The sequence below is a fragment of the Lepisosteus oculatus genome, chromosome 15 (genome assembly GCF_040954835.1).
Source record: "Lepisosteus oculatus isolate fLepOcu1 chromosome 15, fLepOcu1.hap2, whole genome shotgun sequence".
In the NCBI taxonomy this organism is placed as follows: Eukaryota; Metazoa; Chordata; class Actinopteri; order Semionotiformes; family Lepisosteidae; genus Lepisosteus; species Lepisosteus oculatus.
In genome coordinates this window covers 6,151,530-6,169,064 of record NC_090710.1, presented here as the reverse complement: position 1 = coordinate 6,169,064, position 17,535 = coordinate 6,151,530, and the positions used below count along the sequence as shown (strand labels likewise).

General features: G+C 38.2%; 1 protein-coding gene across 19 annotated transcripts in view; it reads right to left on the bottom strand.

The window, feature by feature from the left end:
- LOC102689632 (dedicator of cytokinesis protein 9) overlaps positions 1 to 17,535 on the bottom strand; it is a 157,089-nt gene that overhangs the window by 80,854 nt on the left and 58,700 nt on the right. For 18 of the 19 annotated variants that reach the window (XM_069179239.1, XM_015363482.2, XM_069179249.1 and 15 more), the window contains exon 2: positions 4,239 to 4,355. In XM_069179239.1, coding sequence (XP_069035340.1) covers positions 4,239 to 4,355 — 117 coding nt within the window. Of the gene's footprint in view, positions 1 to 4,238; positions 4,356 to 12,988; positions 13,301 to 17,535 lie in introns of those variants that run through there. The other variant, XM_069179240.1, reaches the window with a different exon arrangement.

Sequence of the window (17,535 nt, the reverse complement as noted above, 5' to 3'; positions counted from 1 at the left end):
TGGAGCAAAAAGTAAGCAAGACAGGACATCAGCATTCTCCTAACTCATATTTAACGATGAGAAAGGACAGGCTTTGTTGAAAAATTAAGATGCAACATGCAGGGACTTGAATTTTCTACAGAGGCAACAAAAAAGGGTTAAAGACCATGCAGAAATATACTTTTTGAGATTTTAAAAAGTCTGCATGATGGTATTTTCATCTTAGGTAGACTATAGGTTGCAAAAAAGGAACTGACAGTTACCAGCGATGAACACAAGGGAAATTGTTTAAGATTTAACAGATGTTTTTTCCAGTCATAGAGTTTCCTGTGATCCATGATACTGAAGTACACCTGTTGCTTGTCACATCATTCAGCACTTTTGCACAGGATCCATGTGGCCCATTCTGTAGGTGAGTGTGACCTACAGTATGCTTCCACATGACAGTTTATTACCTATGTGCCAATGTTAGTCAAAGGATGCCACTGCACTAAAGGATGAGATGTTTTCCCAATAGGGACAGCTGTCTGGCCTTGAGAACCTGCAAATCTCCAGTTTTCCCTTCCCTGCAGCTCAACAAATACAGTATCTTCTAACTGTTCCTACAAGTCAACAAAAGAGTTTGAAAAATAATAAGACAAGTTCTGATGAGCAAGCCACAAGATGGTAAAGTATTCAGAAAATAACAAATCTTCCTGCGGACTAATGAACTGATTCACCTTGGATTAACAAACCAAAGTTTGCAGTCTTGTCATACTTATCTCAATACCTTATGCGGAAGCATTAATACCCACTATGAGGGAAGTTGTCGGTCATCATAATCCAATATCATATCAACTTGAACACACTATTAGACCATTAATTCATTAAATATCCCTATTTGCCCTTCACGTTCCTGCTGTAGGTGTGGGGACATCAAGGTATGTACAGTATATACATTTCTTATATTCAGTATAAAAACAGTCTTGGAGCTGTTAGTATAATAAAATCCACTCATCCAAAGTGAACTCATTCACAGCTCTGGTGGTTTGTAATCCAGCGTGTTCTCTGCTGGAGAGGAAGCTTAGACAACTAACCACATCACACGCTCAGAATGAGATGCAAAGTTTCATCTCACCCACGAAGAGCTAAGCAGAAATGGTGGGATTCTGAGGTGTCAGAAGCATATTGCACAATGGAAAGATGGTCACAAGGTATTAGGTTTCAAATTTGCAATTTGGGAATCAAAGTTTTCCTTTAAACTGGCCCTAATCTGATTTGTCTGATTTGAACCCAGATTTCCTGTAGCAGTCTGGAAAATAAAAAAGTCATTCTACATCTCATATAATAACTGGTATAAACCAGCTGGAGTACGGTGCATGAAAACTACATCCTACATAGGCAGTTAATCAGGCGTGGGACATTCTACCCACATATTTAGGTTTGTGGAATACTTTTAGGCAGTCAACACTTGCAAGCAGTCTTACTATATTTAACCCAAGCCACTAATGACTGCCACAGGTCATCAGATCACAGTCTGGAAATTGCAGAGAAACTAATCTTTCACATGGGACACACAAACAACAGGTTTTGAAAGCAGTTTAATTATATGTATGAATTAACAGTTCCTCAATCCTTTTCATTTACTTTATTGTTTAATCTACCCGACAAGATTTGGTAGTTGTATTTAAGCAGAGAGAACACTTTCTCTGCTCTATTTCCAAGGTAGAAAATAAAAAGGATGAATCAGACATGACAATGCTATTTTCAAGTAAACCGAAATAAAAATAAAACATTTTGGAAGTGAATGGGGGCTTTATTTAGTGAGATTATATGGATTTATTAAATCAATGAGAGGTGATTGATTTCAATTTTTCAATGCCATCTTTAAAAATAACAAAAGAGAAAAGGGATTTGAGACAGTCAGTCACAGTCAGGTTGTTCATGGAAAATATTTCACTAGACTCAGAAGAAATAAACTTCCATTTGATTATATCAGACTGTGTGCAACAAAAAGACTGCTTTAGAGCAGGATAAATATCTATACTCCCTTCCCGTAAGTAGTGCCAGGCAATATCACTTTTCATAGTCTGCAAAGCCAGTTTTGTAACTTGTGTGCACCCAACAATGGAAAAGATGAAAGAACATCCAGCACTTGTTTCACATTTTTGCTGATAATCTTTAGCCTTTGTCATAGCAGAAGAGGAAAAATATGCTAACAATATGTATAAATGACACTTTTCCTCACGATGAAGTGATGGAAATAAAAGGATATCATTCTGAAACCTCTCACAGGAAAAGATGTTTGCCAAAGTTCACAACAAAGAGAATTTCAGAAAGAACTATCGGAGTTTGGATACTTTGAAGATCTACTATACATATTTCTTATGAAGAACACGTGAAATGTGTAAATTATGTACTTGGGGGAAAAAGTTCAAGCTGTTTACATTTCTGTGTTGTCATCATGCTCAATGATACATATACACAGACTGTAAATACTAACAGGATGTTTATTTTACTGCACTGTGTCCACACATTATTATATTACATGCCTTGCTCATCAAGTCTGTGCTAACCTTAATGTTATTTTTAAATTCACAGTTGTTCCTTAAAACTATACAAGTGTTTTAATGTTAACTATATAATAAAACACATTTTATTTATTGTGAGTTACCCTGGGTAAGAGATCAAATTAACAAAACAAATGAACTCGAGTTTCTTCTGATTTTATGCCCACAGGCTTCTGTGAATTTGAGTGGCATGGCAATTTATGTGAGATTTATCAATGATTTCCGAACTTGGGAACTTGAGTGTTGAAAGAAGACACCACAGCCAAAACATGTTTTTCTCATGTTTTTCGTGTTGACACCTGATGAATGCTCCACAGCGAAAACATTGTTTCTTTTCTTCTTTTTTCAGCATGGAATAAACCTTTACATGTTTCTCTGCTGCCTACGCATGCTGACGCATCTACCTACTTGAACTACTACAGCCTACTTCTGCTGCGACCCACTATGCCTTCCGCTAAAACTTTTTCTAGATCTCTTCGTCATTCCTTCTCCTCCTCCCTGGGCCACTTGTCCCTCTTCTTGAACTAAACCAGCATCCTGTCTCTTCACAGTGATCTGTTCCAAGACCTGGAACCCAAAGAAGGCTCCACAGCCAAAACGTTGTTTCTTTTCTTAAGATCTGTATTGCTTGAACACTCATTCAGAAAAGGGACTAAAATGACAATGTCAATTGACCCCTAAGAAATATCTTCAAGTCTTCCATTCCTTGTTTGTTAACTATGTTCTGCAGTTCCACATAAACGAAGATGGGAGGGAGCAAGAAACTCTTCTTTGAGCTCTGCAAGAGGTCCAAGTGACATCTTGAGAGAGAAAGTTGCATATTATAGACACCTTTAAAAAATGTGGTTTAGATTGTGGAAAAAGTACACATTCTGTTAGAGAAAACGGGATACACATGCAACTGGAACATATAATAAGCAAATAAGAGCCTCCATTGTCAACTGCACGGACTGCTGATGAAGTCCTTTTTGACATGCAACCGGTATCGCAGGCAATGTATGGTCTTCTGCTCTACCACACTACTGAGACATCCCTAGTGATTAACCGGCTTCTAAACCATTGTGTTCCTGGAGGGATCACTCGCATAAGACAACAAGCTGAATCTGAATGGTTTTTACCACTTTCCAGACCTGGAAACAGGACTATGTGATTGTGTACAGCATGTGTTCAGCAATGTAGAGCAATCCTTACAACAAATGCAACCTTTTTTAAAGTACTGCATGTACTGTACACCAAATGCACATAATAAAGCAGCTGCTAACTCACTTACTTCCTTTAATTGTCCCAGATGGGAAATTTGCTTTGCAGGTAGGTAAAAGATATAAACATACTGTGGATTGTGTTAACACAACATGAACCCATCAACAAATAAGAAACATGTGTACTGTATTATGAGAAACAAAATATATAAAAGTAAAATATAAAATAAATTGTCAGAATTAAGCAGGTTAATAGCTGTGGGAATAAAGGAAGGATAACTTAGTTCTCTTGCACTCAAATATTTTCTAAATCTAAGGCTAGAGAGAAGGAGGTAAATTTAACTCTTGGGTGGTCAATGATTATATTGAACTTTCTCATTAACTACAGTTAATTTACAAGCAACTATGTCTCAGGGTGTTTCTCCAGCTTCTTCTCTTGTCCCTATTGGTGGGACTAATGATCACCCATATAAAAGCCCCCCGTGGAGAGCTGACACATGAAGACACTGACCTGAAAGTCTTCCAGAGGGAACTGCAGCATGTCCCGTAGGGCATCACTGAGGATTTGGGTCTTCCTCTGCACCAAGACAGTCTCATAGTCTATAGGCTCGATCACTTTTGGCTTTGCCTGAAAATACATGATAAAAAAAGAATTAAAAACCGAAGAGTAGATTACCAAGTCATTTCAACAATTTAGAAAGAAATATAATCTACCCCAATCTCACCTTTTCTCCCCATTTATAATGTGTCTTTACAAATAAGACACTTTATATTTACCCAGTTAACTGTTTCTGCTTCCCCAAACTGACACCATCTCATCTTGAAATCTTACCCGATGACAAAGAATTTACTGTTTTTATTCATTATGTTGTTCACCCTTGTCTGTAGTTGAAACTTTGTGGGAACAAGACCTGGACAAACATATTCAAAAGGGCCAGTGGGTGTCCAATTTAGAATGAACCCAGGATTGCTCCATCTGTGCCAATCAGGGACTCATACAGATTGAAATGAGACATTGCTTACATACAGTGTGTCTAATCAGAGCTCAATATAATAGAATCAATACAAACTGATGCCCTATCCTCCTTAATTGGAAGCAAGATGCTCCACCCACATTTTTCCAGTGGATCAGAATTTCTTAAGATGGAGAAAATCAGATCCACCATTAGTGGGCCCACCATTAGAATTTTTAAAGCTTGGCAACTATTTCTGAACTATTTTGAGACTTTGCCTCCCTTCTACACCTAAGACCTTATTCTGTTGCTAATTGGCTACCTGGCAGGATTGGCCTTCCGTTTTTACTTGCTTCCTAGAGAGTGTTTAGTGTAATTAGTACTTCACTGTTCTTTTTTGAGTCTTCAGACTCTTGATCCTTTAGTTTTACTCCTTTTTGAGAAGGAAGATTTGGGTGGGACTTGGGAGGGAGATTGGAAACTCTATTTTTCCTTTACGTAAATTATTCTCAGATGAAGCACTGCACCAACAATTTACAAGTTCTTTATATTGTTCTAATATGTAACGTATGCATCGTGTATTTTTGTTGGTTTACACAATAACAATACTTAAAAATGCTACAGCCGGGCATGCTGCCTCTTTCTGTGGGGTAGCAAAGATTATGGATTGAACACTGATAAGAACCTGCAAAGAACGGGAAGCATTAGCTTTCTCCTGAACATACAGCAGAACTAAGGTGGGCCAGAAAGAGCTAAAACAAGCAGTACCAAACACAGGCCACAACCCAATTTGTCAGCATTACAACATCAAATCTAGAACATCTAACAATCTAGGTAACAGAGAAGAGGTGACTAATCAAAAAGGGGTAACTAAAATTGTTCTCAGTTTTACAAGCAATTCCATGCAGTTTCCTCTTGCGTTCTCTGGTTCATGATATACTGTTCATTCAAGACATCTGCTGATGACATTGACTGTCAGGACATTTTGAATACTCGTATCGGATCCCCTCATTGACGTCTTTCTTTAAGACCGAAAACCTTCAGTTCTCTCAGCCTGTTAATGTTGGGTATTCCCTTAAACCCAAGTATGTACAGTAAGATGTATTGTTTATGCCACATGAGCTCTGTTATAATACAGCTATAAGACTGTACACAACCACTTGTAGTCTGCCCATTTCAGCATCTTTATCATAACAGAACACCATAAAGTTAGAAGGGACCAGTCTGAGTATCCTCCTGGCATTGGGAAAGTAAAATCTACAGACAGTAAGAAAATGAAAATTGTGAGCAGTCACTAAACATAGATGATATAGGTTAACTGTACTCTCCTGGCAACTGCTTGACCTGAATGGGCATAATCTCAAACCTTCCACATCTCCCAGTTCATTTAGATTTGGATATTTCACAGTAAAACTACATCTTTCAGAAATTTTACTATTTTAAATTTTACAATCGCTTCATATGGTAGTATTCGTGCAAGCCCTTTTTTTAAGACTGTTTATTTAAATGCTTTTCACAATTATTACTGGTCCTCCCAAATGGGGAAAAAAACAACAACTTTTGGTTGCACTTTTGCTTTGGCCAGTAAATGACATGTGGCCGTTAAAAGACACACAACTCCGTGGAATGCTGTCAACATGGGGAATAGGTATATGAAATGAAAAAAAATCCACAATGTAATGCAAAGGACTAACGTTTAAATTTTAAAATTACACTAATGCCCACATAAATAAGATTCCAGTAGAAAAGGATTCCTGACCTCACTGATATTTCGGTTGTGCTTTTCTGAGCTAGCCTGTTACATTCCTATTGCCTTACTCACAATTTTCATCTGCGAGGAATCTACAAAAATTCTACCTGGTGCGCAGCACAGAAGGCAGCCCAGTACCAGTCACTGAAGCTACATTTGCGTGTTATCTGTTTAAACGCACAGCTTCCATTTGTGCTGGTCTGTTATCACCCAGTGAACAGACAGCAGGTTAGATGTAATACTGCTTCCAGTAGGAATTAATGAGCCACTAATACATATACATACACAACCGCTGACATGATATTTCAGTATTCTGACTTTATATTAAGGAAGTGAGTGAAATACAGGTTCTGTCAGACTTGTGCCACTCATGTTGATGTATTACTCAGCAGCCTGGTAATCCCTTACAGTTTTTGCACAGAGCCACTACAGAATATTTGTTCAGACCGGACAGTCTTTAAATTGCCAAAGAATTATTCTCTTGGTGCAGCACTAAACCAATAAAAAATGTGCCAACCAAGAGAAATAAGGATGAAGATACAGTGTGCTTGTCAAATTGCTGTTCCCTACTGGCTGTATGTAGTCAATGGCCAGATGTAAACAAACAATCAGCTCTTTGACAGAGTTCCTGTTGAATGAGCAGCTAAATCAACAGCTAAAATTTAGTTAAATCTGGTTATTTGCGATATTAAAAAGACTAATGTTGACCAAAGCAAATTTAAAACAAAAATTAGCAAGAAATGTTTTGTTTGGAAGATGTCTGCGATTAAAATGTCCAGCAGTAGGTTTACCTACCCTTTGTCACAATGTCATACTGCTGGATATCTTCTTAAATGTTTTTGCTTCAAGTTCTTTGCCTTCAGGGTTAAGCTAAAAGTTGCGGATGTGACACAAGGGAAAGGAAATCTGTAAATGTAGGATTCTCCATAATTTTTAAAACTACTTAAAGGATTTACATGTGCTTTAATGTAGGGTTACTGCAAGCTGGGATTAAAAGCCTTCTGATGTTGGAAGGATAATTTTTTTGTGAAATGGTGGGAAAAAAAAACATGGATTTATCTGCATCGCACATCCATTTTCTCAGATTTAGCTCAGGAAAACGGGTAAACATTAAGCACTGGCTTTATTCAAAAATCTAAGTGGCCCTTTCGATTCTCCAGCAGGGAGTAAAGGTAGCTCAACACAGATTCAAGATCTGCTACAACAGAGCACCTTGTTTCAAGTCCCATCTTCCTCCATGTGTCTGCTGGGTTAGGTCCTCTAAGCCTACAATGGATACTACAAATGAAAGGGTGGAAGATAAAAGAAAAATAATTGAAATTTTGTCTTGGGTATATTGACTGATTTTGTTTTGTATTATTATTCCCCGACTTCATTCCTGCTCAGGATAATTCTCAGGGGTTTGATAAAAGGGATCTGCTTTGGTAGGGAGTGGATATACTGCAGGTGAATACTGTAAAGGTGGCGAAGCAGTCCAGCCTTGTGTGTTGCAGTAAGAGGTAATGAGAATTCTGTCTGCTAGCTGAGCAATCCTGAATATCACACAGTGAAAACCGCTTTGATGTGCTACAGTAGATAGAGTTTGGAAAAAAAAAAGCTTTAAAGTTTAATGAAGCCTATTTGCCTCAGTAAACAGTTCATTAAATTCTGCACTCTTGCTTTGTGCATGACTGTGCCTGTTACTGTGACCCAGCGGTAGCTGTCTGTTTTAGAGGAAGGGAAGGAAAAATATTTTTTTCCCATTCCACCTATAAGCCTTAAGCATGTTTTTTTTTTTTGCTTTTACAGTCTTGGGCAGGATCAGGAAAGAAACCTAAAAATAAAAACCTCGGTATCGTACTTCACATGCATGTTGTCTGAAATGAACACTGCAAGGATATCCATCTGCCTTATGAATAGGGGCAGAGAGTGATTTCCGATTTATCACAACTCCTGAATGTGAACCAGCAGTCAGGATGCGAGATTCAATTAACTTTCTAATCTGGGCGTGCCCACACGGTTTTCTAATATGTAGGCCTACAGTTTGTGAAAGTTCCAAAAATAATACTTTCTAACAAAACAGACTCCATTTAAACTGTCTTCCTCCTGGGTAGGTCTCAAGCAAAAAGAGCATCTATCCAAGACCAGATTAGAGGGGAAACCAAGCTTTTACATCAGTATCACAGCACATTCAGCCGTCTTTATTAAACCTGCTTTTGATGAAAAATAACCAGTTCTCCGATGTGAAGAAACCTTTCATTTTTCTGTCTGTGTATCCCGTACCTCACTTTACATAGTTTCAATAGGAATTAACTAAATTAAGGGGAACAAATCTAATGCTTGAACATACTGAATAATAGCACAATGAGTGAGTCAGAATTAATAAATTAAGGTCTGCAGTCAACCACATTCATATACTGTAAGTTTCAGCTGGTGATTCCACAGTTCACAGGAGTAGATGACTCTTTGAAGATCATGTACAGGCTAATGGCATCACAAAGGGCACTGCTCAGACAACAAGTCAGAAACCTGCAGTAGTTCAGCTCAATATCCTGTACTGACATCATACCGTACAAAGTCTCATTAAAACAATTTTAATGCATTAGGGAGCACATTTTTTCTGAACACATTACTGCTACTTTGCATTTATGGGCAATACTACACTTATTAAATCACAGTCACACTCAAGTGTTTAAATTGATAGCGAAGTCTCAGTGACATGTCTCGCACAAGAAAGGGGATTACCTGGCCTAGTCCACATAAGGAACGAATAAGACACGCTGAGACCGATTTTCCACTTCTTTTCTACGACCAAGCCATCAGCTTGAGCCCCCCACCCCCACTCCAAAGCACTTTGCTTTTGTACTCATGCAATGTTATACCAAACAAGGTCACATGGGAAACCACGGCCTATCCCACAATGTCGCAATGCAGAATACACGCTGGACAGACACCAGTCCATCACAAGGCACACACCAGAGTCAATTGTACAGAAGCCAATCGACCCACCAATATGTTTTTGGACAGACAAACAACTGTGTCACCCCGAAATGTAACTTCCTTTTTCCTCAAAACATTTTTCTAAATGTACAGCATTAGTTTTTATTTTTTTGACTGAGCGCTCATCAGTTCCGGCAGAATTCCAAAATATCAAAGTTCATCCATGTCTGGTAGATCAATGTATGAATGACTTTATTTTTGTGAAGTAACACAAATGAATAAACCACAACTTGTTTTGTATCTTTCAGACCTTCATGGCAGATTTTTGGGTAGACCAAAAAGTCGTCACACTGGTTGGTAAGGGGCTGGTTTTGCGAGAATAACAGAAAAGTGTTTTGTGAGAAATCTGTTGCTTTACTCGCATCTTAAAAGTGACTCTACTGTTGTTCAGTTACCTACAAAATTGTGCTGCATGTGCCTGAATGGCGGAATATCCTACAGAGGTCCACTCCTGAATAGCACATTTTTCCATGATCGTCTGCATCAGGCACTGCACAATAGACGAAACTAGCCCACTGAATGCTCTCTGCTCTGCCATGTGCGCCTGGTGTTTTGCCTTTGCCTCAAGCTTGCGCTATTTAATATGGCAAGCCTGTATAACACCATTGTTTCATTTTCCTTCCAGGAAAGGCTTGATCTGGTCAGTAATTACACTGTTTCTAAGTGCTGCATAACAGCACTGCATAACAGGATAAACAAGACAATAACCCCCCCCCAGGAAAACACAAGGAATGTGAACCACACTGACCCACTGGCAGCATGTCTAACACTTCCAGCCATACCTGCCTCTTCTCTGGAGGCTAACTCTTAGTGGGGAACCGGCCCAAAAGACAAAGGAGATTATATTTAGCAGTCATTTCCTCAACAAATGGCTTTCCAGGTTATGCTCCAGGGAAACTGGTTAAATCGTTGAGCCTTTATTGAGACGGACCATATCACTCTAATATGAAGTTCTAGTATATCTGAAGTGGTATTTCTGAACCTTCCTCCAGGCATAGTTTCTCCTAAGTTTCAGTTGGTGATCCAATTTCTTGAGATCAAATCACAAACATTTAACTAGATTGAGGTCTGAAGATTGAGGAGGCCACACAAGAACATTTTGTGTGCAGTTAACTGGTTCTTCCTTGGTTTGGATGTAAACAATGGCACTGTTTTGTCCAAAATGTGTTGGAATTTATGATTTTCCACTCTTGACAAGACCCATAGATGCAAAACAACCCCAAACCATGACAGAACCCCTCCATCACATTTCACAAGGAGTTTGAAGTTTTTCTCAAACTGAGCTTTACGTTTTTTGACACTAACCATACTGTTCATGCACATTCAACATTTTGTACATTTCATCTGACCATAAAACCATGGCTCCGTTTGTAATTCAATGTAGTCGGGCAAAAAGTGTCCACTCTAACATGGGGTTTTACCTGCAACCCAGCCTGGAATGCCACATCCATGCGGGCTGCAGTGAATGGTAGTTTCAAAACATTGTATCCTGAAGATGGTGGTACGGTGTGGAACGGTGGCACTGTGGCTAAGGATCTGTGCCTGTGTGTCTCACAGAGAGCAAGCTGGGGTATGCAAAAAGACAAATTCCTAATGCAAACTAAGAGGTATGAATAACTGTGACCATTATTTTTTGTGGAAGTCTATTAACTATTTATGACAAACATGACTTTGCCCTGTGCAAGACTATTACAATAAAATATTCTTAGACTTTTTTAAGTGAGATTTATAATAAGTAATACAATTCTGATATGAGCATTTTTGTTCCCATTTCATCTAGAATAATAAATCTCGACGACACTACAGATACTGTATGTTATTTATTATGTAAAAATATATTATACATAGCACTACAATTATTTTTTCTTAATTCTTTTGAAGCTTATTAGCCACTTCTGCACTCTAAAATTCCACAGCCCACACACACACACTCATGACTATAAGCTCCTCTATTGTTGTCCTCCTTCACAAAGTGGATTCAAGCTCTTATATCTTCCCGGTGGAACGTGGAAGACAAGACCCAGAAGACCAAACAAACCACAACATATTGAAACCTCCACTTCTGTATCTGTATTACATTCTTAGCCACCCACTGTCATTATTTCTATCAACCACCAGAATGACATTTTCATGGAATAAAGCCTTCTTAGATCGCATTTAAATTTATTAGCCTTGTAAATAATCACACTGATTTTTGTTACTGCCAACTAAAACAACAGTTGTGTGTTGGGATCATTCCATATATAACAAACTATGAGAGAAAGAGACAAATTCAATGACTTCATCTCCACCAAACTCACCGTTTAGTCTGACCTGTTCACATTTTCTTGTGGTTAAAAAGTTAGCTTTATTTCCATAGGACTGGGCCAGTCACATCATTCGGAACAGGCAGCAAATTAAACTGCAGTCAGGCCAAAAGGAAATGCAGTTCTCTTGGAAGACTAACAACGTCTCAAGACAGGGCATTGTTACTGTACATTGTAAGATGAAGTTCCAACATAAATATTTAAAATGAATACAATATGCACGCGATTAGCAGCAAGTTGAAACTGGCAAATAATTAATTAGTTTATTGGATAATTATGCAAAATGAAACCTGAGGAAGAATAATTAAGTGTTACAGAAGATATGATAATGTATTAATAGTGTTTAAGCATTACATCACCGTTGTGTGCCACTGACATTATAAAAAGAGTTTAGTACTACTCTAATAACTTTTATTTTTGACACACTGTCCATATTTTCTTATGGGACACCAAGTGAACCAAGATATTATGAGTTGAAATAATGAAAAACATACTATGATACTGCAGCTTTTTTTAAAAAAGTTGGTCATTACCACAAAAGATAAAAAATCATCCTTTTGAGGTCTATTCCTAATTTTAAAGGCCACACTGCAACTGAAGTAGAACAGGAATTTAATTATTAGTCAAGGTTACCATTTAGGCTGATTTGAAGATGGCATAAAGGAAATTGGCGTATTGTATACACCTTGATGGAAAAATACACAAATCTTTTGAAATTCATACCTTTTGTATTCCATGAAATATTTGTTTTGTTGAAAAAAGACTCCGGTTTTAAAAAACTGGAAGCATAAAACAAAGCCCTAACCAAACCCACAGGCAGAGACTAAAGGAAAACTCAAATGTCACTGCCAGCACCTGCATTACTTTAGTGCAGCTGATGCTCCACACCCACTCTGATTATTCTGTGCTCAGGGGTTACTTCACCAAGAGTCACAAAGATTTCAACATACAATACAGCAACGCAAGCCCACAACCTGCATTTCAACTTGGATTGCTGACAGGCGAGAAAGATTTCGGAAAGCACAAACACTCCAGGTTCTCCCTCATAGCAAATAATATGAAACAGATGCTGAAGACACATTTTTTGCTGACTAATGAAATAAAAATGCAAATTAGTATTGTGACTTTTTAAGGAGGATTGTTGCTTCTTGCAAATTCTGCCTTTCATGTATAGAAATCCAAAACAAAATTTACACAGAACCACTTGATGCATAGAGAATGTGGAGATTAATAGGCAGAGTGTACAAAACTGAAACAGCACATAGCAACTCACCACCACCTGTACCACAGTCTCCACTTCAGCCTCAGGAGATGTGACATTCTTATACTGCTTTGGAGACTCAATCACCAGCTCCTTTTTGGAGGTTTTGTTCGCTCTTCCCTGCATTTTTCAACGGCTGGCAAAGCACAGAAAAAGTCCTTCAATAAATCCTTAGGATCATGAGCCCCCTCAAACAGCATGCCAGGAGACTGAATCCTCGGGGCTCAAAGCAAGTAGACCTGCTGGAGGAGCAACCACCCAGGCAGACGGCTCACAAAGTTTTGACTGCAAGAGTGAGCAGGATCCCCCTTCTGCTGTGGGAAACCAATCAATGGTGCAGCACTGCTCTTACTCAGGGCCAGCCCTCCCAGGCTGGGCTGTGTTACAGGAGGGAGGGCCAAAACCCACACTCAAAATCCCACAACCACTCCTACTCCTACTCCACTTCTCAGTGAAAAGGGGGGGCCTGCCCAGTCATCTGATTCCTTGGAATCCACCTGCTACTTCACAACACAGTACAGACTGACAAATACAGTAAGTCCATTATTGTTATACGCACACACGGAGAGGAGGCTACTCCCTAACTTTTGCATAACTTCGAAATTTCTGAATGGCAAAGCTATTGACGTGTCATGATTCCTTCTCAGAGAAGATTGCCAGCTGCAAGGGGTACGACCACATTGTACAATAAGTCACCAGAAATGGCCACACTTTAAAAAAAAGGCAAAAGAAAAAAAAAACTTGTGACGCATAATTCAGGAGAAAGTGCCGACATAATAGAAATCTTAAAAAGTATCTTTTCTGCTGACAAAGTGCTCTACATAACAGTTTAAGTAGAACATTACTATAGCTTTAAGAGTCAACAATGAAACCAGTCATTTTGTATGCCAAGATCAAAATTCATGATAAAAACAAAAAAAAAAACTAATAAGTAGCTTGCTGCCATTTATCAAGATAGGGCTAACTCGAACAGTAATCTTGCACTGTAAGAAGCTGGGAGGAATTAAAAAGTACAAACTGAGAAGAGGACACACAATTTGGTGTGTTCAGTACAGACTCTGACCTTAAAAAGCCTGATGTATTACAGGAGCTCTTCACTATAAGGGATATAGAAATTAAAAGGGCTAATTAACAGGTAAATGCTATAGGAATGAAACACAAATTATGTGAAAAAAGCCTTTTTAAAACTTTTTTTCACATTAAAATAATTTTTGTCACATTGCCAAGTCCAAATTTAATTTTTGCTCATCATTTGTCCTCCCCTGTAAATAATGCAGGAAAATGTACAGGCAGCATGCAGGGTTGTAAGGCAGGTGGAAATAATTCAGTCAGCTCATTTTGTTACTCACACTTCACATGACTACTCTTATACAAGGTTAACTTTGATCGATTGCCTTCAACTGAAATGATCCCTGGCACTTCTCATGAAGAAATTATTTCTCCCGAAAATTATACATGTTATCAGGTACTTTCTGACAACTTGTACAGACTTGCTTCAAGTTCCCTCCATTTTTTTATGCCATTATATGCACGTATTATGGTCAAAGTTTCATCTACCATCAAGTTATGAATTAACATGCTTTTTTTAACTGCTTTGGGTGTTACATACAGTATAGTACACTATTAACAAATAAAAAAATGTACTAAAACGGTATAAAGGGATTATACATGTAGTAAAATGTCTGCTTAATAAAAAAAACACAAGCGCGTTATAAAGACAAATCTACCCATCCATCCATTAACAGAAAGCTGCTTATTCCTCAAAAGGGCAGTGAAAACCAGGAGCCTATTACAGAAGCACAGGGCACAGGGTCAAACTACACTCTAGACTGAATGCAAATATACAAGGAAACATATCTTTTAAAATAAATTTGAGGTTAGAGATAGTACAGGATGTGCCCTATAATGAAGATGGCTGATTTAATTCTGGACAGTGCTACTGAGGTCAGAATCTCCCAGAGGGCAGTGCACAATTGATCTGAGCACTGCTGGAGATGAGTGGGTTGAAGTGGAGTGAGGATTCACCCCCTATCGCTGAAGCAACTGCAAGCCTGCAGAGTTACTACCAGCATTTCTGGAGAGAGAGCGATGATGCATTGTAGTAATCCCAATCACCTTAACAGTAACAGGCTGTTATAGGCATGGAAGCATTGTGAAGACCTGATACGGACAAGCATTTGTTGACCAGATAGTCACAGGACAGATACACCAGAGTTCTCCTAATGAGGAAGATGGCCATTAGGAGAGTTTTAATAAAGAACCTGAAGTACTTAGAGAACAGAAGCTTCTCTGATCTGCCACTGATTTCCTCAAAAGAAGAGTGAATTGACTAACTGAAGATGACAGTTTCTGAAGTTGCTCTTACTACATAAAAGGGTTATGTATGAAAGGAAGTTCAATAAGGGCAGATCCCATCTGTACCACAAGTTTCAGAAATTACATGAATTAACACGGAAAATACCACTGGTTATCTCAGATTCCTATTGTAATGTGGTCTGAAGTAACTTTTTTACCATGAACATGTGGAATGTAAAATGAAAAAGTAACTGATTAACTGAGATAATGTAATATTATTTTATACTAAGCAGATGCTAACAGTTTATACAAGACCACCTCTTTTTTTTACCTGACCATGCTTCATAGAGCACAGGGCCATCACAACATCAGTCTTAGCTCTATTTTTTCCAGAGTGCATTTGGAGCACAATATAAAGTGTAATTCTTCCCCATAAAGGAAATTATGAAATCTACACAACCTTAAAACAAACAATCTTAAAGCATTTAGAAGTTGAAGACTTGATTATCATTTCTTTATAGACCCCAATTCTCAATCAATGACTATTGGTTCAATGAAAATATTTTAGTTCCTCTTTGGAACAGAAACTAAATTAGCTTTCATTAATTAATAAAGACACAAAGACGATAGAAGTAACTCTGCTTTTTTACCTGGCATTACTCAGTTTATGGAGATATTAAACTTACAGGACTGCACAATCATAAGTTTCTGAAAATGAAAGGAAAAACAGTACCCATGTGTTATGAGATGCAGATTTTTCTTTTCATAAAGAAAGAGAATTTCATTTTTGCTTAAAAAAATAGAGATATCTCTCCTTATAGCAATATCTCTTGGTTGTTGATTTGTTCTATCTGCCTGGAATGCATTAGATGGAATTCCACTTGGGACTCAGAGAGGCTACACAAATACCGGGATTGCTCGACGCGTCAGTTAAAGAAAAAAGCACACGCCTGGAAGGATGTTTTCTTTTCACTGCTATGACAGTTTCAGTGCGAGGAGGAGGAGGAGGAGGACCAGTGCCAAGCACACAGCTGTATCCCTGAAAGCACCTGCCCCTCAGGCAGGATATTTTCTATCGTCAAGTGTCATCTCTAACCCTCTCTTTTTCACACGCCCCCTTGACAGTTTCACACTGCTTTCAGGCTTAGAAAAAGCTAAGAAGTGATTTAATTCTTTGGTTTATTTTTAGCACAACCTTCTTAAAAGTTAGATGGAAAGTCTTGAAAACAAAAAGTGAAAATGGAAAAATTGAGGCCTGAGCAAACAGGTTTTCAGCCTTTCTGAAAGGTTTTTACTAAGTGTAAAGTTCTTCAAGTGATTTCACCACAATTATGAAGGCTAAAATTAAAACATTAAAGGTTCTTGGATAATCGAAATATCTGCACAACTGGTGGTGTCTTCCTATTTCCTCACTGTCTTCCTCACAGTGTCTGACAAACCAGCAGAGCAGACTGAAAATGAAATCTGACAATTATTGCCTTTATTCTATTTTGAACTAAGCCAGTGTTTAGTCCTAAACTAGTTCATCAAGAACATATTGCAAAGTTCAAATATTTTTACCTGCAATAATACAAAAGCCAACCTATTATGAATGTGATAACCTTTACTTCTCCAAAGCACATCTCTGAAAGATTGAACACTACTGGTTGCCATGGAGACAATCTATAGCACTAGTCTGGCATTACTCAGAAATACAAAACACTTGTGAAATAAGGTAAATATGCTTTGAAACACCCACGCATGTAGAAGTTTCTCTGTTCTTAACTAAGATCTCAAACCAACTGTGTGTGTTAACATTTTCCAAAGGTCATTCATAAATCAATAAATAACGAAGTATGGTTTGACAAACTGAGTCTCACCTTGTACTAATACTGTGATCAAAGAAAACCAAGAAATATCTTTAAGTATTTACCTAACTTCTGAGTACCAATTAACCACAGTGTCCTGAAACATTCCATGTAATATTATTTCAGATGTTTGAAGCTAATGTGGAGCTTGCATGTTCTCTCAGACATACTGGTAGGTTATTTGGCCCTGTGTGCATGTTTGTGTCTGTGTGCACTCTGAGATGGACTGGTGTCCCATCCAGGGTGTATCCTGCCTTGTGCCCATTGCCCATTCCCTGTTACCCTGAATTGGATCAAGCAGAAAGATGAATGAAAAAGTAGCACATAGAACCTGCATGCATATGGTTAATTGCTCTCTCTATAAGAAAGTGTAATAGCTAGTGCAATTATTTATGGTGGTCAGCGTCCTCTCAGCAC